The sequence below is a fragment of the Xyrauchen texanus genome, chromosome 28 (assembly GCF_025860055.1).
Source record: "Xyrauchen texanus isolate HMW12.3.18 chromosome 28, RBS_HiC_50CHRs, whole genome shotgun sequence".
Taxonomy (NCBI): domain Eukaryota; kingdom Metazoa; phylum Chordata; class Actinopteri; order Cypriniformes; family Catostomidae; genus Xyrauchen; species Xyrauchen texanus.
The window spans coordinates 16,960,538-16,986,165 of NC_068303.1; the positions used below are offsets into that span (position 1 = coordinate 16,960,538).

General features: G+C 35.9%; 1 protein-coding gene across 2 annotated transcripts; it reads left to right on the top strand.

The window, feature by feature from the left end:
• The first annotated feature begins 2,041 nt into the window (after positions 1–2,041).
• Positions 2,042–15,757, top strand: taf1b (TATA box binding protein (Tbp)-associated factor, RNA polymerase I, B). 2 transcript variants are annotated; one of them, XM_052095844.1, is made up of 15 exons: positions 2,042–2,195; positions 2,326–2,424; positions 3,498–3,582; positions 4,166–4,263; positions 6,720–6,812; positions 7,080–7,176; positions 7,288–7,450; positions 7,676–7,775; positions 7,897–8,044; positions 8,816–8,993; positions 9,171–9,211; positions 9,323–9,404; positions 11,486–11,556; positions 11,941–12,175; positions 13,688–15,741. In XM_052095844.1, exons 1-15 carry the CDS (start codon positions 2,178–2,180, stop codon positions 13,875–13,877), a joined length of 1,698 nt encoding a protein of 565 aa, XP_051951804.1. In that variant the 5' UTR covers positions 2,042–2,177; the 3' UTR covers positions 13,878–15,741. The 2 variants fall into 2 exon arrangements, with proteins under 2 accessions (XP_051951804.1, XP_051951805.1); XM_052095845.1 differs by lacking the exons at positions 2,042–2,195; positions 2,326–2,424 and having other exon boundaries at positions 3,499–3,582; positions 7,022–7,176; positions 13,688–15,757.
• Positions 15,758–25,628: the final 9,871 nt, after the last annotated feature.

Below are 25,628 nucleotides of genomic sequence, written 5' to 3' on the forward strand. Positions count from 1 at the left end.
AACAGACTGGTGTGCTAGCCGACAATCACTTTGGACAATATACAGTGTTCTAATCAGATCTAAAATCGACTATGGTCATTTTATATATAGCTCAGCATCATTGTCATGAAAGAAAAAGATTGACATAATTCAGTAACAGGCATTAAGAATATGTTGCAATGCATTTAGATCATCACCAGTAGTATCATTACAAGTGGAAATGGGGGAATTACCATTAGAGTTTAGAAGAATGCAATTAAGAATGCTATACTGGACTTCAGTAAAAGGACATGGAAACAGTCACCCAGTAAAGAAAGTACTGGAGAAATGTTGGGAATATGAGTATTCAAAGTTGGAGAACTACGGAGGGATTGCTGCTAAAGTAGCACAGTGAATGGGTATAATTGATGTGGATGTTTGTCCAATGGCAACGCCTATTATACCAACTTGGTTATTTCCAATTCCTTCAGTCAATCTCCAGTTGAAGAACGTAATTATGGATAAACAAAGATGTATTTCGAAGCAGCTGGCAGTGATGCAATTCTTAGAACAGAAATACAATCAAAAGTGAGTTTGCAAATATATACTGATGGATCAAAAGATCCAGATACTGGGCGAACCGCTTCAGCAGTGGTCATTCCCCAGTTTAAATATAAAAGAAATAAAAGGATAACAAATCATTTATCTGTTTACGCAGCAGAAATGTATGCTCTTTACTCCATCTCAGTAGGTGGCAGAAATGCACAACAAGTTTGTTTGCCAACCGCCACAAAACCGAAAGAAGAAGAAGAAGAAGACGCAAATATAATATAGTAGATCAGAAATTAAAGCAATAACTAAAAAGAAAATAATGCAAAAGTGCCAATACTATTGGGATAATGAGGAAATGAGAAGACATTTATATTCAGTACAACCATTGGTCGGTAGAGGAAGGATACCAGGGGAAGAAGGAAAGAAGAATGTATTATATCAAGACACAGATCGGCCATATATGGTTAAATGAAACAATGCATTTAATAGGAAAACATCCAACAGGGTTATGCAGCTGGTGTGGGGTTAAGGAGTCAGGGGAGTCAATGTAATAGTACAGTGCAAAGAATATGCAGAAGAAAGAAACAAATTAGTAGAATAATTACAGAAGAAAGGAGAACAAATAACATTAAAGAACATTTTGAATCCAACAATAGGAAGTAATATACAGTTTCTTAAAAGTTCAAATCTGATTGAAAGAATATAGCCCCCCCTCCTAAACCCATTTTATCTCTCTCTCTGAAATATGAGGGGCTCGGAGCTAAAAATGGAGGAGCTGAACACACAGCGCCATTGGAAGCTTTTAGGCCTGAATAGAATGGGGAAGTATATATGTAGGAAAGTCTCTGATCCATAATTTCAAAATATTAATTGGGAAGAAACCTTTAAAATTACAAGACGATATTATGTGACCTGTAAGATTTGTGAGCTCTACAAAAATGTTCTGGTGTGATTTAGAATATTTGATTAAGATGAATACGGGTATTGATATGCATTTAAGGAAAGAGGATGTTTTGTTTTATTTTGATTGTAAAATTGAACATAAAGCATGATATATTCTAAATGTATTATTAATTTATGTAACATTTTTATTAATAAATGTAAATGGTCGTCACAGAAACCAAACTTCACACACTTCAAAATATAAGTAAAATATACCTTAAATATGTTAACAGGAGTAAAAAAAACAAAAAAAACATTTAAGCGCTAAAGAGTATTAACTTTTATAAAGCCTTGAATATTCCCTTTTGAATCTTAATATTATATGCATTGTATATTTTATAATTTATAGCCTTTTGAATTCTGTATATTGTCGATATACCTTTTTTGTTTTTGTTTATTTCTTATGCTTTCAGTTGGTTTGACTGTCATTTTATATTGATTAAAGCAAAAAAATAAATAAAAAAAAAATAAAAAAAGAGAGAGACAGAAAAAAGAACTGAACGGAGAAATCTCTGATCCAGCAGTAGATGGCAGTAATGCACTGTATAACAATGTGAACCGCCAATAAAATAAGAAGAAGAAGAAGAAGAAGAAGAAGAAGGCCATCATGAAAACGTGCTTTGTTTTCGCCACACTGCTAGAAAATATACTGAATCAGAAACATAATTACACAAGAACGTGTCTATAATTTGATGCGGGAGCTTTAAGCAGCTCGTATTGCAATCATGGACGAACAGCTCACTGTGAGTTTCCCTTGATAAAGTCTTGAACATGTGTTAGTTTGGCCCTTTTCATAGCGAAATGCATTGGTGTTTGGAAATATGAGCTAAACATGCTGCAGCTGATTTACCTGTTGAACTTTTCCTCTTACAGAGTGGCTACAGTGAGCCTTGTGGTCAGTGTGCTGTTGTTGACTGGGGAGTGTCAGATGGGGGTCATTTTTTCTGCAAGAACTGTCACAATGTGATCGAGGTTGGTCGATAGACACACATGATTAGATCTCATGACTTAGTGCTATGTTTACACGCTTAACCTCACAGATCTGACAGATCGTGAAGTTTATTATCAGTGTTGGGTAGATAACTTCTCAAATGTAACCATCTGGTACTCATCATCTACTGATAACAAATTGCACAATTAAGATTGTAATAATCAGTTAAAGGGATATTTGACCGAAAAATGAAAATGCCAATCCAGATGTGTGTCTTTTTTTTTTTTTTTTTTTGTAGAACACAAATGACGATTGTTTTAGAAGAATATCTCAGCTCTGTAGGTCCTTACTATGCAAGTGAATGGTGACCAGAACTTTGAAGATCCAAAAATCGCAAAGGTAGCATAAAAGTAATCCATATGACTCTTCTGAAGCAATCACTTTGGGTGAGAAACAGATCAATGTTTAAATCAATTTATTTATATTTATGTTTTCAAAATGTGAAAGTGGAGATTAATAGTAAAAAAAAAAGGACTTGTATATTGATCAGTTTCTCACCCACACCTATCATATCACTTAACTACTGGAGTCATATGGATTACTTTTATGCTGCCTTTGTGATTTTTGGATCTAAAGAATGTCTGGTCACCATTCACTTGCATTGTATGGACCTACAGAGCTGAAATATTCTTTAAAACTCTTCGTTTGTGTTCAGCAGAAGAAAAAGTCATTCACATCTGGGATGGCATGAGGGTGAGTAAATGATGAGAGAATTGTCATTTTTGGGTGAACTATCACTTTAACTTAATCTTTTATTTTACACTGTTTAGGTAATTTAATTACTCTTGTTGCATGTTTTGATATAAACTTGTTTTAAGATAAACAATTGTGAACATGAAATGAAACTTATTTACTATTTTGTCAGTCCCCAAGTCCATCTTGGCGATTGTTTTGAAAGTCATGTAGTTGCTGTAATCTGATCACACATATTTAAATATGTCATTTAATCTAGTAACAAATTCTTGATTTTTGTAATCTGATTGCATAATCCAGATTACTTCCCATCACTTCTATTATATTTTCTCTTCTGGACAAATGATGCAATTTTTCATAGAAAACAAGGGAAGTGGATGATAATTCCGCCCAACACATACGCGGCAAGATCTCAAGGATATCTAAACCGAAGAAGAGTGGAACGGGTCAGTCAAAAGCACTTTATATTACATATGTGGTGCAAGTGTTTTTTTGTTTTTTTTGTTGTAGTTGACCCATGGACATTTTTCTTTTAACATTTAGGATAAAATTTAAATGAATGTAGGGACAGAAAATGTTTACAGTGCATTTACTGGTCACTCACATTTATTTATTTTTTTGTTTACCGTTTTAAACACTTTTGCCTTTACTAATTCCTTTAAAATTGTCCTGTGGTGTGAAAAATTATTTTAGTACAGATATTCCATGTAGTATCTCACTTAATATGAGGTAAATCAATCTTTTTGCATACCCAACTAACAATTTTTGATTCCCAGTCTGTTGGAAACCTTTCTGCAATCATACTGCAACATAACATCTAAAATCCATCTGCAAGCATATTTTATCTGGATTTGATGTATTGCTGAAGAGAATCAGCAAAATGCTGTTAAAATTAGTTTTAGATGGAGTGTACTACAGTATGACATGTTAAAGGACATGTAAAATTCCCAAAAGTATTTTATGTCAGCTACCTGATTTATAAAACCCTTCTCTTTCTGTGATCTGATGGTTTCTTGTGTATGTTTTCAGAAGGAGCACGAGAGTGGGTGGTATGTGAGGGATTTCAATTCATCCTGAAACACCAGGCTGATGCTTTGGTTAATCTTGGGGTTTGCACACAGTTCAAGGTCAGTAACAATAGCTTCTTTATGATGGGTGTAGCTGTTTATTAGGTGTTACAGACCCCATTTACACCTGGTATTAAGATGCATATCGGATGATCCAATCACAAGCGGTCGTAGTTAAATGCAGGTTTAAACAGATTGCAAGACATTTTGTGATCGAATCACAAAAAACTCATTCGGAGATGGTCAAAAATGCATGTGACCACATAGCTTTTGAGGTGTAAACGTTTATCCATACTGAATGCTTGCTGGACAGCAGTGAAGCATCACCTGTTAATCTACTGCTGTGCTAAAACAAGAATTTAAACTGTTTCTGTTACAAGTGGCTTTAAAATGAAATAACCAGCTGATTGCAAAAAATTGAAAAAGGGGATACATGCACAAGAACTTTCACATCAGAAGATCACATTAAACTCTAATGATGATGCGTGTGAGAGCAGCACTGCAGCTTGCATCTGGATTGAGGAGAGGATGAACACACAGATCACAGTCCAGACGCACTCCAAACTTTCCAAACAGCTTCAGGTGATGTAGAACATATGAGGGAATTTTATAAAATACAAAATAAGTAAATACAGAAGCACTCTCGTTGTGAAATAAAGCGGAGCTGGAGCTGCCGTTCCACTTAAGCAAAACTTACGCATAACATTTTTAATTCATTCCTTTATTAAAGTTCAAATAATATGGAAGGATGTCATGTTAAAAAGAAACTCCAATACTGGTATTATTCTGTGCGGTCAGCGCCTCTTTGAGTCGCGTGAAGTGACCAGATCTAAGGAAAGATTGAAACTGCACCCGTCTGATGCACTGTCTGGCGCGTGGACGCTCATCCCTCGCACCCGCACTTGCTGCAGCTAGATTATAACGTGATGGCTCACGGCATAGTGAATCATAATACATGTGTGTTGCAGTGTTCTTATCGTGAAGAAATTCTGCGATACGCAGCTCTATTAAGAAGAGAGTTTGTTTTTCGTGAGTTAAAGAAGGATTGAAGTGACAAAATTGAGAGTATATAAAGTCCCATTTTCCCAAATAAATAACTAAAACCCCTTTAAAACAACATACATTTACTTCAGGAGCTATAATGCAGAACTAAATATTGAATGTTTAATATATTATAAAATATTTTTAAATATCTTTACATTTACCTGAAAAGCAACATATAAGATATTTAGACTTGCTTTCAGACTATATATCTTGAATGCAAGTATATTTTGTCTTTACTGCACTGGCAAAAGTGTGAACTAGGTATAGACATTCATCAATAATTTGGTATTTGAATATTTAAGCTAATTAAAAAATGAATACTCGAATATTCTATTATTTAAATGAAGGTAAAACAAAGTAACAAGTAATAAGTAATTTAAAAAAAAAAAATTGTCATGATGTTGCATTTAAAAAGAAAAGAAAAAGCTAAAATACATCCAAAACAAGCTTGTATGTCCTGTGTTTTTTGTTGAAAACATTTAAATAAGTAATGGGTGAAAACCGAAAAGAACAGAATTAATGTATTTAAGCTTGTGCAAAGCAAAGAAAAATGAACGAATAAAGTAGACTGATACAATTAACGTACAGGACTAATATAAATACTTGAGTTATGTTTGTATCATGTTTTTGTTGAGAAAAAAAAGCATATCCACGTGCTCAGTAAACTATATTCATTTATACACACCAGTTTAAATGATGGAATGTCCCTCCGCTAGCAAAGTATTTCTCGGATGCCATGTTTGTTTACAGTAGCGTTGTGGGATTAGGTTGCTGTGGGGAAGCTGCTTTCTGACCAGCTGCACATATATGTATAAAGTGTACACCGCTTATCCAGTACATTTAAGCAGGAACCCAGCCACATTCTCATAATAACCTGCTTTTTTGGTGTCTAAATGTACTGACAGAAAGGTAGAATCTTGTTTTTAATGATTTTTAGACATTTCTAAATGGAAAACAAGACCAAATACTTGATAAAAAAAATACCCCCCCATTCAGTGAATGTCGTTTAGATATATTTTTAAAAGGTGATTTTGTCCTCTATTGTTATTAAGCACGTTTAATAAAACCTTTAACTCGAGGCACAAGCTGAATGATCGGTTTAGAACTAATGATTAATCGTTAAAATAATCGCCCAAATAGTTGAATAATCATTCTGATTATCATAAGATTAGTCGATTATCCAGATAATCGTTAGTTGCTGTCCTAATGCAGTAACACACCGATGTATGCCAGAAACCCTTGCCTTGAAATCCGATCACAAGTGATCACAGGAGACTCATATATGCGACAAGGTGTAATCAGTGCTGTGTCTCGCCTGACCACGTGATCATATCAACCGTAACGCATTTTAAAGGAATAGTTCACCCATTTACTTGCCCTCATGCCATCCTAGTTATGTATGACTTTATTCGCCAACAAAGAAATATCACTTTAGTACCAGGTGTAAACAGGGTCATGTATTTCTTTTATAGACAGAGGTTCTGTGGAATTTCTGGAAGCGATATCTGCAGAACACAAGGCAAGCTTACACCAAAAATCCAATGGACACTCCAAAGATTACAGTGGTAAGTGAGCAAGTGTTTTGACTTTAGAACAAAAAAAGGGGCAACTCTCTTTCCATTGTCTTTTGAATTAATTGCAACCTTTGATTACCAGACATGAGCTTTAGTCTCTACTTCAAACCACCCAATGTGATTTTGAAACAAATAGATGGACTTTTGAAATGTGCACAGTTTAGAATGATCACCCTCAGTCACTCTCTCCCTTTCTCTAGTTTTCTGTCCTGTCTTTCCACCATCTTCCTACCTTCACCACAATGTCTCTTCCTCCAGGATCTGACCTCAGAGAGTGAGCCAGAGTCTATGGCTGCAAGTGAAAAGTCATTCCAGAGCAGGGTTACATCAGAGGCTGAAGCGATATCCGCCTCTGGTACAAACGTCACCACCTCCTTCCTTTTGTCAGCTGGCACATTTCCACCTTATTTGAAATATTAATTGAACTACATTTTGTTAGGTGACTAAACATGTTTTTCTGTTACAGGCAGCACCACTGATAGACGGGTATGTTCAGGCTCTCTGGATGCTTTGTCATACAAGAGGGAAAGTAGAAGCCGCAAACTTATGACCATGCCGCGGACACTGGCCCTGTGCTATCTGGCTTTGCTGTGGGTCAGAGAGGCCATCACTCTAGCTGACTTACTGAGGTTTGGAAGACAAGTGCTATTTACTACATAGATATGTTTAACCTTTTCGTCTCTTAAAGGGATGGTACACACACAAATGAGGATCCTGTCATTTGCTCACACTCATGTTGTTCCAAACTGTAATTAGTTTTTCTTCCATGGTACAAACAAGATGTTCTTGAGCTTTATACTCTGTATATTTGTTCTGGAATACTGATTTAGCAGTCTGTGATTTTTCTTTTGCAGGATGGTGTCAGAGAGACATGTTCCTTACTTGAACCTTCATGAAGATTTTCCCGCAGAGATGCGACTATTTGGAAGAGATACCCAGATCTTTCGAGTTGAAGTGAGCAACAAGCAGCCTGTGCACATTTGAGCGCATTTCTTTAGTCAAGAACTACTGCATCATGTTGTGAGGTGGATCAGTTGTGTTTCTGATACCTGTTACTTCTGCTCGTCTTTCACAGTCTCTTCCCTCGTACTCAGTGGTCCATCGAGAAGCTGTTTATCTGGCTACATTCATGAATTTGCCGTCTTTCCCAGCTGTTTCTCAGGACTGTCTTCTACAGCCGACTCTGCTCACTGTCCGCTATCTGCTGGAGTCAAACCTCCCTGGTGGGTATTTTTTCAAAGCTAATGGAGAGGTTGAGGCTTATGATGTCAAATAGGATTTAGATTTTTAATGAATTTGCCCAACATCTATAATCCTCTCTCACTGGTTGTTTTATATGCACTGACACTCACACTGCAAAAAAACATTTCTTAATCAGTTTTTTGGCTTGTTTTCCAGCAAAAATATCTAAATATTCTTAAAATAAGATACAATTACTTAAGCAAAAGATATTAAAGGAAAAGTTCACCCAAAAATGAAAATTCCCTCTTGCCAAACACAAAGATTCAAAAAGCACATAAAGGTAGCATAAAAGTAATCCATATGACTCCAGTGGTTAATTGGTTTTGGGTTAGAACAGACCAAAAGTGACTCGGTTTTCACTATAAATGTCATCTGATGTCTCCTTGGCGGTCATGATTTCAAGCTCGACTTACTAGCGCTCTGCACATGCATCAAGCTCAAGGAAATGTAATTGAGCTTTAAATCATGATCGTGCCTTGAGACTGCAATGGCAACATTTGCAGTGATAAAGGAGTTATATTTTGGTCCAAAACCGATTGTATCGCTTTCAGAAGACATTATTTGTAGAATTTATAGGATTGCTTTGCACATCACTCATATCACTGTGATTTGGATATGTGTGTTGTTTGTTTATTGTATAGGACTTACTTAATTTGATTACTTAAACTGGTGTAATGTTTTGTGGAAATGTTGGAACCGGACATTCTCATTCTCTTCTTCTTCTGTGTTTGTCTCTCTCTGATCCCACTCAGATTCCCTTCATGTTTGGGCCTGTAAGGTTATCGATCAGGCTGCTATGGGAATAGACTCATTCCTGACCTTTAACCCTGTCGGACAGAAGCCTCGTCTCATATGCTATGACATTCTGGCAGTAGCTGTTATCATTGTCACTATGAAGCTTCTTTTCAAGTTGGATGATCAGGAGGAGTGGTATGTCACTTCAAAGGCCAGAAATTTTTATAATTTGTATCTGGGGACTTTTCATTGTCTTAAAATTCTTCAAGTGCCACTTTTTTTTAAATTTATGTTCACTCGCTTTCTTGTAATGTTCCTACGGTTTAAATTTTATGTTGCATATATTTCCTTTTCTCTGTTTAATGTCTTAAGGAGGTTATCTGATGCAGTCTTGAAGAAGAAAAAGAAGAAAGGTAGTTGTGACGTCCTTTTAAGGATCAATCAATAGTTTTTTACTTTGATGCATATCATTTTTGTTAATTGTAATTTTTAGCTCACGACATGCTCTCATTTGGTTTTTACAGTCTTCAATTTGAGAAAGTGGTTTAATACTGTGCAGCCTGCCATAGAGCAAGCCAAACAGAAGAGGGAACGAGCAGAAGCCCGGTAAGACTCAAGCCTGAAGTCCTCTGACCTGTTCACTTCCAGAAGTTGTGCTACATATGCATACCCGTCACTTTGACGGACTGGTTTGTAAATTTCCTTTAATGATTCAATAGTATATGTCATTGTTTTAATTTACCCCAAAATTAAACAGATGTATGGTATGCCATAAGAACTTATGTGGAAAAAGCATTTTTAGTCTTTAGTTGTGAAAGGGCAGTGATGTGGATTTTTGGCTTTTTTATTTTATTTTTTTATATCATGAAAAAAATTATGACTATGACATTTTATATTACTTTGCTCCTTGCACATATTGTAGCAGTGCTGAGGTGAAATGTCCACTGTGACACTCAGAGCATGTTACATTTTCTCTTCGTTCAGAATCAACAAAACCTACCTCCCTGCCCTAAACATAACCGATAATGTCATCAAATGCAAATGTAATCTATACAATACCATAGCTGAAGCAACCGTGTCATTTTGTGGTGCTTCTATGACCCTTTTGTCTCATGTTTCGACTCAGGAAGTGTGCTTCAGGACTTGTGCCCTGTAGGTAGTGCAATGCTCTATCAGTTGAGTTACTGAGCAATTTGATCACATTTAGTACAGTCTTATAAATGCAGTTGGCAATGTTAAACGAATAGTTCACTCAAAATTTAAAATTCTCTCATTTACTCGCCCTCATGCCATCCCAGATGTGTATGAATTTCTTTCTTCTGCTGAACACAAAGATTTTTTCCTCCAGTGGTTAATGCATATCTTCAGAAGCTAAATGAATGGTGTGGGTGAGAAACAAATCAACTATTTAAGTCCTTTTGTTACTATAAATTCTCCTCCCTGCCCATTAGTTGGCGATATGCACAAAGTATATGAATTGCCAAAAACAAAAGAAGAATGTGAAAGTGGAGATTTATAGTAAAAAGAGGACTTAAATATTGATCTATTTCTCACCCACACCTATCGTATTGCTTATGAAGATATATATGTAACAAATGAAGTCATATGGATTACTTTTATGCTGCCTTTATATGCTTTTTGGACCTTCAAAGTTCTTGCCACCAGGTCCATGTATGAACCTATAGAGCTGAAATATTCTTCTCAAATCTTTGTTTGTTTTCAGTAGATGAAAAAGTCATAAACATCTGTGATGGCATGAGGGTGAGGAAATGAGAGAATACACATTTTTGGGTGAACTATCCCTTTAAAAATGTATCGCCTTGGGGGCATGTGTAGCTCACCAAGTATTGATACTGACTACCACCCCTGGAGTCACAAGTTCGAATCCAGGTTTGTGAGGAGTGGCTCCAGCCAGGTCTCCTAAGCAACCAAAATGGCCCGGTTGCTAGGGAGGGTAGGGTCACATGCTCGTGGTCGCCATTAGGGGTTCTCGCTCTCAAAGGGCATGTGGTAAGTTGTGCGTGGGTCGTGGAGAGTAGCATGAGCCTCCACATGCTGGGAGTCTACGTGGTGTCAGGCACAACGAGCCACGTGATAAGATGCTCGGATTGACGGTCTCAGAAGTGGAGGCAACTGAGACTTGTCCTCTGCCACCTGGATTGAGGTGTGTAACCGCACCACCACAAGGAACTACTAAGTAGTTGGAATTGGGCATTCCAAATTGGGAGAAAAGGGGATAAAAAGAAAAGATATGTATTATTTAAAAAGATGTATCTCCTTACAAGTCATGCACTACAGTAAAAGAGTTTTGATGTCATTCAGTAGCTTTGTGTGAGGAACAGGGCAATAAGTGTTTATGAGCTGATCATCTTCCCTTCTACTTGCGATTTAGAAAGGAAATTAAAGTTTTGGTTTTAGCGCTGGAAACTGCCGTGAATCTTATCATGAGCCACAGAAACTTATTTCACAAAAATAAAGGTATCGTAACGCAACTGAGAATAGCTAGTAGAAAATATCACATTAACTTTTACTGGAATATATACTATCAATTTATTTTTCTGTGTTTTTCAAAATGACAAATTCTGTAAATGATCAAATATTTGGTTAACTCAGCATCTCTTGCTCTGTCTTCTGCTGAAGATGTGAAGGTTCACTGTGTTGAATGTGAAGTGTCCTGCTCTTTTCAGACGACAGTGGAAAGCCGGCAAGCCTCTCATTCCATCTCTGAAAAACAAGAGTGTGGTCCTCAAAAAGAGACGTAAGCAGATCTGCTCAGTCAAACACTTTAATTATATAATTTTCTGGTAACAGTTATTAATAAGGTTGCCTGTTGACATGAACTAGCAATGAATAATATATTTTTACAGCATATTAATGTTGTGTAATGTAAATTAAAAAAAAAAGTATTTGTTCTTTATTTCTTAAGTTCATAATGCATATGCAATGTTAGTAACATACAACATTAAGTTTTAAAAAATTTATTAGTATATGTTGAATTTAACATTCAGCAAGATTAATGAAATGCTGAAAAGTATTGTTGATTGTAAGTTAATGTTAACTTATGTAGTTAGCTAGTGTTAACCAATAAAATCTTATTGTAAAATGTTACCCAGAATCTCAATATAACCAATGCTATCTCCAGGTGTGGTTGAACATTTGCAGCACAGATTTCAGAAATTAACTGACTCTGCACCGAAGCAATCGCCTTCCACCACAGACACCATCTCCAGCTTTCACTTCCACTGGGGCAAAGAGGAGTTTTCCGATGGACCCAGTATGCATCACCATCGGTTGAATTGTACCTTTAAGAAAGAAGGGGTCAAGTGCCTCGTCAACCGAAAATACTGGCATGCTGATCTTAAACCCTGCCCACCAAAGTGAGCCTTGTACATACACCAGTAATCTCACAGTGCCCAAATATCAGTCCAATAAGTGACCTGTCACTTGGTTAAATCACAAACTGTACAAAAATGTATAATCCTCCTTTTTTATGATTTGGAATAGCATCATGAATCACTGGTGAAGAAAAGTAATAATTTTTCCCACTGACCCAAAATCCAGCTTTCTTTTGACAATTTTTCAAGTTTTCTAGCTGAAGTTAATTTGGCCTATTATTAATTTCTCATAAAAAGAGTTGTTTAGAGACTTTCCTACTACATAGGGAAGGATATTACTGGTCTCTTGGCATTAAAAGATTGGAAGAATTATTTTGTAAATTATCTTTGTAAATATCACAAAAGGATACATGTTATATGTTAAAGGATATACTTATATGTTGTGGAGTGAAATTAAAGGAACATTGTTGCTGTAATCCAACCAGTACATGAATTGGATGGTTCACCCAAAAATGAAAATTCTCTCATTAACTTGCCCTCATGCCATCCCAGATGTGTATGACTGAATTTATGCAGAACACACATTTTTGTTTTAGAAGAATATCTCAGCTCTGTAGGCCCATACAATGCACTTGAATGGTGGCCAGAACTTTTGAAGGTTCAAAAAGCACATAAAGGCAGCATAAATGCATAATAACCCATACGACTCCAGTGGTTAAATCCATATGTTCAGAAGCTAAATTAAAGGTGTGGGTGAGAAACAGATCAATATTTTTTGTTTATTATAAATTCTCCTTGCCCAGTAGGTGTCAATATGCACAAGGAATGTGAATCGCCAAAAACAAAAGTGATGAAGATATGGATTATTTATAGATTAATACTACTGGAGTTTTATGGTTTACTTTTATGCTGCCTTTATGTGCTTTCTGGCCCTTATTCACTTTCATTGTATGAACCTACTGAGCTGAGAGATTTTTCCAAAAAAATCTTCGTTTGTGTTCTGCAGAAGAAAATCACACATCTTGATTGGCATGTGGGTGAGTTAATGATGAGAGAATTTCCATTTTTGGATGAACTATCCCTTTAACTACATGAAGCGGAAGCCTTGCATATTGCATATTCAACGTGGTCTGGTTTAGATGTTTTTCTATCTTACATAGATTTCTTCTTCTTGTTTTTCGAGGATGGACAATCACAAATTGTCCATGTTGACATCTGTCTAATTTGGCTAGCCTCTACCAAGAGACAGGTGAATTTGCGCCACAATACCATTGAATTTTAGTGGATGCAACATGGACCCAACACAAAAGAAAGGGGAAGAGTTTTCTCCCTTTTAAAAATGTATAAGCCTATTTTTTTTTTTCCTGCACACAATGCACAGTTTTATAGTTATTTGAATTTAGCTTTTTTTTTGTTTTTTGCCTGCTCTACACAGTCTAATCATAATAGATTGCATTTTGGGTCAGTGGAGTCCAGGGCACTATTGAAGATTCTACCTTATTTGGCACTCCCAAACAGCACAAGATTAAGTATGGATCTCTTTTTCTCACATAGGTTTTGTGGCGATCATTACTCAGAAATCGAGCCCAGCTTGCCCAGGATGTATGTGTGGCTGTTGGATTTCTTCTCATTTCTGCTGGGAGTCACTCAAGCTCAAGTGCACCAAGAGGTCCTCAATGTGGAGCGCCGCTTCCTGAAAAGATATCAGCCAAGTGACTATCTCCCCATGAAAATGTTCCCATAAAATGTAATGTCTCAAATTTACATTTGAGAGTATTTTGATTCATTCAAGTGGATTGATTCTTGCCAGTGGCAAGATCTGTGATTGTATGATCTTTGTAAGGTTTAAATAACTTGACATGATAAAATGTGTTTTTGCTAATTTACATTTTAGTCATAATGAACATGTTGGTTTAAAGCCTTAAGATAAAGCGGTCTTCTAATTTGACTTGCTTGCTGCTGTGAAACATCCACCTACCAACATTGCCACCGACAGTATGTCAAATACAATAATGTTGGCCGAAAGTGAAAATCTGTACATCAGTTTCCAAGATCTTGTTTTCCCCCCATCAAAATAACAGCACTGTGCAAAACATTTTTCTGATCTGTATGATGTTGTGATCGTAACAGCAGCTGTTTTGAGTCATTTGATGTAGCCAGGGAAATAAACGGCACCATAGTTTTAAAATTGTGAATTGGTGATATTTCCTACAATTTGTCTGACACAATTTTCATCTGAAATTAGATTTGAAATGAACTGGCTTTATTTTGATCAAAAGTGTGTTATTTCCTGTGCACATTTTGATTTAAGAAAATCCAGTTGAGTAATGGTTTTAGTAACAAGGTGAACCAACAGGTGGTGTTGGTTCATTTAAGATTTCTGATAGATTCCTTTATTTTAACAATGAGGTTCTGTCTTCTTTGCAAATAAGAGTAAACTTGATATTTGGGGAACATTTGAAAATTGTTTCACGAAATATCCCACTACTTCAGCTGTGCATTTCTGCTGTTTTAAGGTTGCTTATTTGTCTTTTGGGCATCTTTGTTCTTATAACCTTTGTCTTGAAGAAATCAGGTGTGAAGCTGTGTACAAAGATATCAGTCTGGTCTCACTATTGTGATTGATGTGGAATGAAACTTAGATATAGCACATCAAAATTATATAGCACATAAAATAGCACATAAAAATTATGTAGCACATAAAAATGATTGGACTCTTGATAATATGTCAATTACTTGATAAGCCATTTTCCCCCTTTAAGTCCAAAAAATGGCTAATGCAGGAGAAGATCTGCTAAAATCTGCTTACATTGTGACTAAAACTAATAATAGATATGCATACTTCCAACTGTCCTTTTTTTATTATTTACAGCTGCCTGCTTTTCTCAGATTGATGTAATTCATTGATCCCCAAAAGGCAATTGATCACAAAGGTTTTTATAAAACTACTCATCTTATGTAAATATCACCCATTGTTTTATGAAGAAGAAAAAATAATAATTTGATAAGTCTCAAAAATAAAAAAATCTTAATACTGTTGTGAGGCTGAACAAAGGAAAAAGTGGCAACAGATGTTGTCATCTGACGACAAGGGATTATAAGAGTGTGCATTGTTATACCTGGAATGGCTATGTTTGTATTTGTTTTGCATCTGTTTCAAATCAAATCTCTTTATTGTTATTCAACCATATACACAAGTGCAACAGTGGGTGAAAGTCTTGGGTGCGGTTCCAAGTAACATAGCAATATGACAATTACAATAAACATCTGATTTATACATAACACAGTTTACACTTCTTGTTACACAACACAGTATACTCCTAATAATATACAGTATACACAAAATAAGACTGTATACAATAAAAAATGATATACAGTTGGCACAAAATAAGAAGACTGTATACAATAAAAATACACTGTACCTCCTCCCATGTAATCAGTGGAAATAAATATGTGTGTTGTGTTGACATTCAGCTGTCGGTTGATAATCAGCTGCCAGTGTGTTATTAAGAGAAGTATAAAATGTGAGTCCAGTCTGAGGCTAATAAAATGCAGTGCTGATATATGTATCATGAGCGATCAAGAGTTCAAAAGTCTGATTGCTTGAGGGAAGAAGCTGTCATGTAGTCGGCTGGTGCGGTCCTGATGCTGCGATACCGCCTGCCTGATGGTAGTAGTGAGAGCAGCACATGGCTCAAGTGGCTGGAGTCTCTGATGATCCTCTGAGTTTTTTCACACACCGCCTGTTATAGATGTCCTGGAGGGAGGGAAGCTCACCTCCGATGATGTGTCTGGCAGTTCACACCAACCTTTGCATGGCTTTGCTTTTGAGGGCGGTCCTGTTGCCATACCAGGCGGTGATGCAGCCAGTCAGGATGCTCTCTACAGTGCTGGTGTACAACCATGTGAGTATGTGGTGGTTCATTCCAAACTTCCTCAGGCATCTCAGGATCTTCACAATAGCCTCAGTGTGGAAGAACCATGTGACTTCCTCAGTGATGTGGACACAAGGAACTTGTGATGGGGCTGTGTTCTCTGTCTTTTCTCCTGAAGTCCAAGATGGTTTGACCATCTAAAGATCATTTCTTTGTTTAAACCTAAGAAATTTTTACCCACACTTTTTGTTTGTTTCATAGATCAAAATCAAACAAAATTATTGCCATTACCAGGCTAATCTTAATTCACAAAAAAGAAACCCATGCGACTTTCAAATTATACTCTAAAAAACATAAAACAATAAAGTCTATGGTGAGAAGTACACAAAATAAGTATAATGTCATCGATAATACAATAAGCCCATCACACACTTCTCAAGCAAAGAGATAAATGTAAGTTACATATGGATGACACAAGAACATTTTAAAAGCCTCAGACACATGCAATGTTATTTTTATTTTTACCGCTTGGGATGTTTAGGTCATTTTAGGCCTGTTTTAGAGTTAAAAGAAGTGAAAAGCTACATATATGATCATATTTATGCAATGTCAGGCTGTTTTGGGTTGCTGCTAGGGCATTGCTAAATGTATTCTTCAGGCTTAAATAAAAACATATAAAAAAACAATTATATGCGATGATTTGATCTCTAGATATGTGTGGGGATGTTTGTATTCAGAAATAAATATATTTTAAAATATAAACCATGATTCTGTATTAGTTTTAAACAGACGTAATTCTGGTGCAAGTATTCCAATTTCCATCTTTTTTAACAAAAAATATATGAAGGGTAAACAGTATGTCCACTGTAAAAGAATAGTGCCACCACTTACATATAGGTGGCGCTCTTTCCAGATGACATTCTGCTTTAAAAGCTTGTGTTCAGTGTGAAGAATAAGACTATGTCAATGTTGATGTTTATAATCCTCTGGGTCTTTTTTGACCCAAACTGAAAAGTTGGTAGGAATTGTATCAGAAACTGTCATGAAAATGTCATTAAACTGTTAATCCTTGAAATACAATACAGAAAGTAAAACATTGGTGGCACACATTGGCACAGCAGGGTAGGAGTGTGTGTGTGTGTGTGTGTGTGTGTGTGTAGAGAGAGAGAGCCAGAGGTTAGGGCAAGAGGGAAATTGGGACAGAGAGAGCCTGTGTGTTGTCTTGGGTGTTTCTCTGGCACTTTTCCTAAAGCCCAACCAGCTGACTTTGTGTGCATGTAAACACTGGCCACATGCTTCCTGTTTGAAAAGCCCTGCCCTACTGTGATGTGTGTCATAGACATGTACAAACATATAAAAACAGAAATAAAATAAATATCCCAGGGCATGCAGGTTAACAATTTACCCAGCAAGCTTTTTAGGATTGTTTTCCCCTCTCACATGTAGAGGGCTATCCTCAGAACTTTCCTGGCGTGGTTTCTGTTTGACTTGGACTCGTCCAAACAGACAGCACTATTTTGAGCTGGTGGAAATTTTGTTGGAAACAACACTACGGCTTTAACGGTACATGGTGCCAAATGGAAAACACTCAATGTGGGTAGTGCACTGCAAGCATTATCAGCACGAGGCTTTAACCTCGACTATCTCACCTAGGGGTTGTGTACACAGAGATACGCAAACACACTAGGTACACTAGACAGCAAAGTCTCCATCATGATTTCATTGTAAACAATTTACGTCACAATACTATCTTTTGTTTTTATCCCACATATTTCCTCTCCTTCCCCCACCACTGTTTGTCTGTGTCAGTCTTTGTCTCTCAGCTGTGTTGTGTTCATGAGCAGTAAGGAAGTATTTCCTGCTGTAATGCTGAACTCTTTCTTGTTTTGTTTGATAGATAGAGACAGACAGATAAATGACAGACATGTCAAGTCTGAAAATGCTTCCAACCCTTCACTTGTTTCATAATGTAAAATTGTATTTTAAAAAGAAATCTTCAAAAAAAGAGAAGTTACAATGGACAGAGTGCCAAGTCCTGTCTTAATTTTTGAACAAAGCAGCTATAATTTAAATATATGACTGTGACACATATTTAATGTTTTTCTTTTTGCAGCCTTCTTAAAAGATATATGAGCTGCCAGTGGGAAACCATCTCAAATATAAATGTCTGTATGCTATTGAAATGGTTTATGGCTGTCTAGTCATAATAAAGTATTGTATTTAAAGAGATTGATCAATTATCACTGGTCAGGCAATGAGAATTCTAGTGAATTCTAATAAATGTGGATAGCAATGTTGTCATTACTCAACCAAAGGAGGAGTAGTTGACATGTTCTGCCACAAAGTCTTTCTAGCACAGTGTTTCCCAACCGTTTTTCTGCCACGGCACACTTTTTACAACTAAAATATTCTACGGCATACCACTATCCCACATAGGCTAACCATCGTCAATATTTTCAAGAACTTGTCCATGTTCTCTGTCCGTCTTAGCATGCGTGTTTACTTGTAATGTTTGAAATTTGGCTATGCAAAAAAAAAAAAACAAAAGTCACATAGGTATGCTGTGTGAGGTCACAGGTGGCAGGAGCGCTAAATGGGTAATGTAAAAACAACAAACTTGCTTATTTTCTAATTTGTAGATTTGTTCTTGCAATGCCACAACAAATTATAGGGATGCAAACTCACAAGGTGGCGAAAAAGGTAAGACAATCACTGGTCCACAAAACCTTTTTCTGGGGGTATATTTTTTTAAAGAATAAGCTAAAAGCACCAGTTCCAGCTATTTTAGTGATTCAAGTTTATTCAAGTTTACAATTGTGCAGAATTAGCTGCAAAATAAAGAGTATTCTGGTGAGGTTTGCTTCTGTTTCACAAATTAGTTAAATTTTATTAACTGATTTGTTCAGTTCACCCTTCTGGAAATGTCACTAGGTGGCGATGAGCAACTGAGCGTCTTATGTACTATGATTGAGTCATTGAATCATTTTGAGTCATTCATGACTGAAATCTACCAAGAGACTTTATAGTGTTCAAGCATTAAAAGAAAAAAGCAGATCTCTAGTCTTCCTTCATTCTGAGCATTATTTTTCATCCAAAAAGACAACAATAATAGTCTAATAATAGTGAGTTTCAAAAACATCCTTACCTTCTCCTTTATTAAAACTTGCATGGCTACAAATCTACTGACTTGAGTATAAGAATTATAAACCCAAACAGATCTACGGTATCATTTTCCTACAGTAGCCTATTTAAACTGCTGAATATTGCTTTAATCAGAAAATATCACAATAATAGACAAATAATAATCATTTTGAGTTTCAATAATTTTCTTTCATCATTGTAAAGCACAATTCACATGAGTTGAGTCGAGGCGTCAACGGTCCGTTCAACGACAGCGGCAAGCACGGCATTGCCCTCCACATGACAAGAGTTGCAGAAAGCATCACAGAGGTGTGATTTTACAAGTTTGCCATGTAAAAACGCAGGAGGTGTGCACAATAAACATTGAAAACCTGTATTTGGAAGAGAGAAAATAGCTTGCAGTTGATAGCAGAAAGTAATAAAAGTACTTGTTTATGTTTAGGTCTAAGCGTTTTCTTGGTGAATTTAAATTAGTTCAACAACTGGGGTCTCTGATATTAAACGATAAGGTAATATTTAATGAAAAGAAATTATGAGATATTCAAAGTCTCTTCACAAATTTGGACAGTTTTAAAAAATTTCTTGTTGCTTAGTACTCTCAAAGACATTATTGGTGAAGCAAAAACATATGTGTGAAAAACACGTTGGTGTATTCTGCAGCACCGACGCGAGTCTCGTGAAAGACCTTTAACGTGTATAAATATCAATCACTTTTGCACATCAATCATTGTTCTTGACAATCACAAAAGTGACTGATTATGGTTTCAAAATGGCAAATTTCTCCAAAAGGTGAGGAGTTTAGATTTAATAATTTTTTTTTCATGCATTTATTTATTTTGTGGAATTTGATAATTTTCCACGGCACACCTGACCATCTTTGCTGCGGCACAGTGGTTGGGAATCAAGTCAGTCCACTGGCGGCCATCTTTGGAATGCTCTCGGACAGATATTTTAATATGTAAGCAAGTGGCATAAACGTGCAGCTCCTATCTCCTTGAATGGGGAAAGACCAAAATCTCCAGAACAGTTGGTCAATATCATGATCAACACATTTCAAATAAGCAGTAAAATCTGACAACACTGGTATCATAAATTGTGATACCTTCATTATCTCAGATTACACTTAAACCTTTTTTTCGTGTGTGACTTGTGAGCTAATGCGCATGCATGTTCTCAAGTTGATTGACTTTCGATGTCTGTACCTAAAAGGTGATTAGCTCTTTTACCTGTAAAGCGTCCACATTGCCAGCGACACGCAGTGACAAAACAACCTAATCTCATTCATTTTAAATGAGAGCTGGTGACTTCTGGCAACACGTGGGTGTGTGTCCAGTGATGTGACAAAGTTGAGAAATGTGTTACTTTATGCAACTGAAAAGCGACATTCAGGAGCGACAGCCAATACGAGAGAAGATGGCAGAGCTCACGTGATCCTAATATTTTAATAATAATATTCATTGTAAAGAAACAGTGCTGTTTAGACTATCCATACACACCACTAGCGACCTGCTGCGACAAAGTAGCTGGTAGTGTGAATGCAGCTTAAGACGGGACTTCCTTTCTACATCCGTTGACCGTTCTGATTTCTCCCATTAATTTGAACAGAGGTGGCCCGTCTCTGCTAAATAGTCTCTGATCTGCCACATTGTGCCGACTCACTGTTAGACATTTTTGCATTGGCTTCATTGCTTGCTTTTCCCCTCTAACATTAGGCTAAATTGGTTAGGTTTAGGGAGTATAGTTTATAAAATATGCATTCCTCATTACTACTGTACAGTATATTACAGCTTTTACAACTGAAAACCACTCACTTCACAACTCACTTTTGGTGCCCCTATGTGGACATTTCACCCGGAAAATGGAGCTCACATGTGACCACACGCCCAACAACAAATACATTTTATTTCTTTTCTGCAACAATTATTTGCCAAAATTAAACATGAAACCGGAATATGTATCTTGTTGCTATATTTCTAGACAATGCATTTTTCAGACAGGATATGGGAATTGTCAAGATAGACAGTAAGTGTTTGTTCCAAATTCCCACACTTTAGATTATTTGGCTCTTTCTGTTTTTTCTTTTCCAAATATTTTAAAATGTATTAATTATTTTCATATAGGTAGAATTACAATAACAGCATTATATTATCTCATTAACATTTACATCATTCAAAAAAGTTGCTTCATGTGCTTAATCAGTTGATTTCAAATGGTTTGCAAACTCTTTTTGTATTTGCTATGCAGTGTGAGTAACTTTTGTTGTTCCATATTTATACTTGTGTAATTGTGAACAAAATACTGTGAATATTGTGAATTCTTTATCCTGCTTCACCAAGCTCTGTGAGTTGCTTGGGTGAGGAGGCAAGATGCTCTTACAGTCTGAACTCATGTGCCAGTGACAGTGGATGGGTCTTTGTAATTTAATTACTAAAAATGTTAAGTGATTTACTATATAAGTTCTGCACTGGAATAAGACAAACAAAGAAAAAATCTTAATTTATGATATTTAAAAAAGACTTGCAAAGTTCACAGAATTTTCTAACAGCCTAGATGGAAAAGATTTGGGAAAAACATGTTGCATCATAGTGATTAAAAGTAGGCCTGCCCTTTCTTGGATGACCTAATTCTTAGAACCCAACCTATCTGAGCATAAGTCATTCAGTTCAAACATGCTAAAGCACCACATTGGTTCCCCTTTTTCAAAGTTCTGCCCATGCTGCCACTGTGTTTTTTTCATCAGCAACCAAAAGTGGATAGCACATCTGTCACCCAGCCCTCCACATAGCTTGTGTGTTTGCACACCCTGTTTTCTCTCTCTTTACACACACAGAGACACACAATCTGTCTCCCCCACAAGGCCTCTTGAAAGATTCCACGTTCTCTGAGTTCAAAAAGCTCATACCACACATAAGGAGAAGCTCTGCTTGGCCGAAAACACAAGCTATGATGATGACTCTAAAAAGATGGTTGAAGTTCTTTACTGACATCTAAGATTGCAAAGTTTGATGACTTCAGGTCTGATTAAGGTTTAAAGATTTATATGATGTGGTATTTTCTCAGCTCCATTTAAAAGTATCTGTGTGTAAAGAAATCAAGGGTTAGGTTGGGTGTAAGACCTCCACAGTGCTGAAGATCTTTAAATTCATTTGATTTTGGTTTTGGAAGGTCCTCGTTAAATATCTTTTGACTTAATTGTGGAAATTTGCCATTATAGCAAGACCTTACCTTCCACACCCCTCAGAGCAGCCAACTGGCTTTATTCATTAGCAATTTAACATTAATTGCTGCTCATTGCTTATAAAAGTGATCAAAAGAGCACAATAATGCAGTGCAGAACAAAAGGAAGAACATTCAAAGTTACTGTTTAAAAGTTTTGCTGTCACTAAATGAAACCCTAAAAACATATGTAGTAATGTCTTGTGAAGCCTAAATGTCACTCAGATGTTATGATAACCATGTAGATTGTAAACAATATATAATACTTTGCATGAATTGTGTCAGTGACTGAGACAAAATGATTTATCCCACTTAAAGTACATTTTCACTATAAATAAATTACATTTCCACTACCTAATAATATAAATATCAATGTTGGATGTAATCCAATTACAAAGTAATTATTTCCTGTAATGTAATTTATTTTTAGTCAAAAGAGAAGTGTAATAAATTATATTTTAAATTCTTGTAATCAGATTACAGTTACTGACTTTCAATTAATCAAAATAGAGTTATGCTTCTTTCTAATATATAATTTATGTATAATACAGGAATTTTGGCCCCATAACGAGTCATTGTGAAGGAGAAATGCGAGGTGATGAGTGTATGACTTGTGTGTAACAATGAACAAGAAATATACACATTGTTATGAATTTGTTGAGCAGAAAAGGGTTTTAGAAAGTAACTTAAAAGTAAAGTAATTAGTAATACGATTACTTTCCAATGATTTAATTTATAAAGTAATCTGATTACAATTTTAGATAAATAATTAGTCATCTTTAGAAGATAACTATTTTAAAACACTGATAAATATAGATAATAAAATAATACATTATTAGAACATGTTGGCTTAAAAACCACAGTTCACTTCAGCACCAGTTAGCAATAAAGAAAAGATATTGGAATCTTTTAGACAGATTGTTTGTATTATATGCAGGAAGCAGTTTTCAAAAATGTTTCCCTAAATAAATACTTTTTAAATGTATGTGCTTTTAATATTTCTCACCTTCTTTAACAATTAATTAAGCCTGTTTCTTTTTGTTCCATCAACACAGGAGCTCTGTTCTTTTTCAGCCTCAACACTGTTTTAATGTTTGTAGCTTGTTCTAAATGGTGAAATTGTCCTTATTCACACCAAGTGCAGACCCTTGTCTTTTCTCTTTATACTGTATGTGACTCATACAAACCCTTTCCAAAAGATTACAAAAGAACCGAAAAATCTCTTGTCTGTATTGTAATTAGAATGTTAAAATGATGACACACACCCAGATGCTGCCTTTTAAACCAACCTCCTGCAGTAGCTTTAAAAGAGCAATAAAAGGTATTTTTCTGATTAAGGGAGTAGCCAATATTTTACAATTAATGTCCAGTTAGTAGTGAATTTGCACTGTGGAATCAGATTAGTGAGAAACTTGCAGTTTGTATTATCAGACATAATGACTGAAGCTCCTTAGTGTATCTTTATACAATAATAAATAATAAACTATTGATCTTTAGAAGAATATTAATGGAATATTCAGGGTTCAATACAAGTTAAGCTCAATCGACAGCATTTGTAGCATAATGCTGATTACAATTTTTTTTCTCAACAAAACAATCAAGGTTACAGTGAGGCACTTAAAATGAAAGTGTATGGGGCCATTTTATGGAGGGTTTAAATGTGAAAATGTGAAGCTTATAATTTTTATGAAACCACACACATTTATTCTTCTGTTAAAACTCATGCATTATTTGAACTCTAAAGTTTAAATAGTCATTTTAACAGTCATTTTAGGGGTTTTGGGTTTACATCAAGGCAAGGAGGCTTTAACATTGGCTATAACTTTACATAGAAAAGGTTAGTGAGTGATTTTATCACACTAAAATCATATTAACACATATTGTTCATGTCTTGTGGCTATAATTTTGAAATAATGAGTACTTTAACATTTACAGATTGGCCCCATTAACTTCCATTGTAAGTTCCTCACTGGAAAACAGATTTTTGCTCTTTTTGGGACAAATCAAAATGCCACATTTCTGTTGATTGAGCTTGAACCCAGAATATTCCTTTAATTGCCTTTGTTCCCATTATTTCTTATTTTATGAATATCAACCCATGAAATTATTTTATGTCTTTAATGTTTTTTGTGATTAATGTAAAAATAACATTTTGTAGGAAAAACAGATGTCTAATCTGCCTCAACTATTCAAAAGAAATCACAGACAAAGAAATATGATGTTTTCTGTCTTTTTCAGAGAATATCTGAATCTCTAAGGTGGAGGGAGGGACTGTTGATGCCTTTTGTCTACTCAGCTCTGCTATCCCAGACAGACCTACAAAAAACAAATCACAAATCCTCCAGTGGGGACACACAATTAGGACATTTATCCTTTCCATTGAAATGTGCTGAACATCTTAACCTGTTCTCACTGTTCTTTTTAGTGCAGGTAATTTTTATTATTAAAACACATTGAGCTTATTGTGAGTTAACTTGAGAGAATCGCATAAAGTGTAGCTCCAACAAAGAGATGCAGCATACTCGTTGGCTCCGCCCTGGGATTCTTTCAGACAAAACTGTTCACTGAGGTCCCTGAGTTCATTTTAGCTCAGTGAAACCCGCAAGTCTGTGTACCCACGTGATGTGGAAGATGCAACGATAACAACTGCAGTTTATAAAAGACATAAAATGATTTAAAAAAAAATTTGAACATGGTTGTCATATATAATATGTATAATTTTAACAATATTTTTTTATAGTTTTCTAAAAAGATAATTATATATGCAGGTTCATTATTTTAATCTATTGCTCTTGTTCTTACTGTTTTTATTGTTATTAGTAATACAGATTGTGTGTCTTGCATAAGCAGTATTTTTTCGTCATCTCACAATGTCCCCGTTTCCTCTTTGTGCAACAGTCGTAAGAGGACACTAAACATTTATAAACGTCCATCTTAAAATACGAACGTAATATAGACTACTTGTCTATATACTTGTCAATAAAAAAACAAGCAGTAAGCTTTTTACAACGCGCAATATTCTTGCGGTAAGTTATCGCTGTTTTTCTTTATTAAATTTTTGTTTTGTTTCCGTACCATACAGGCGTTGGCTCACTAATTTCCTGTGTGCGCTCGTCTGCGCATGCCACACGCTCAGACGCGCGCGAGTATCTCACGATTCCGCTCGTTCGCAGCACCGACCTTTCCCCCCGTTCTCGAGCACCGAGTTCACCGGGTTTACACTGACACCGCTGACTCCTCTGTAACGCCCCCCAACAGCCACG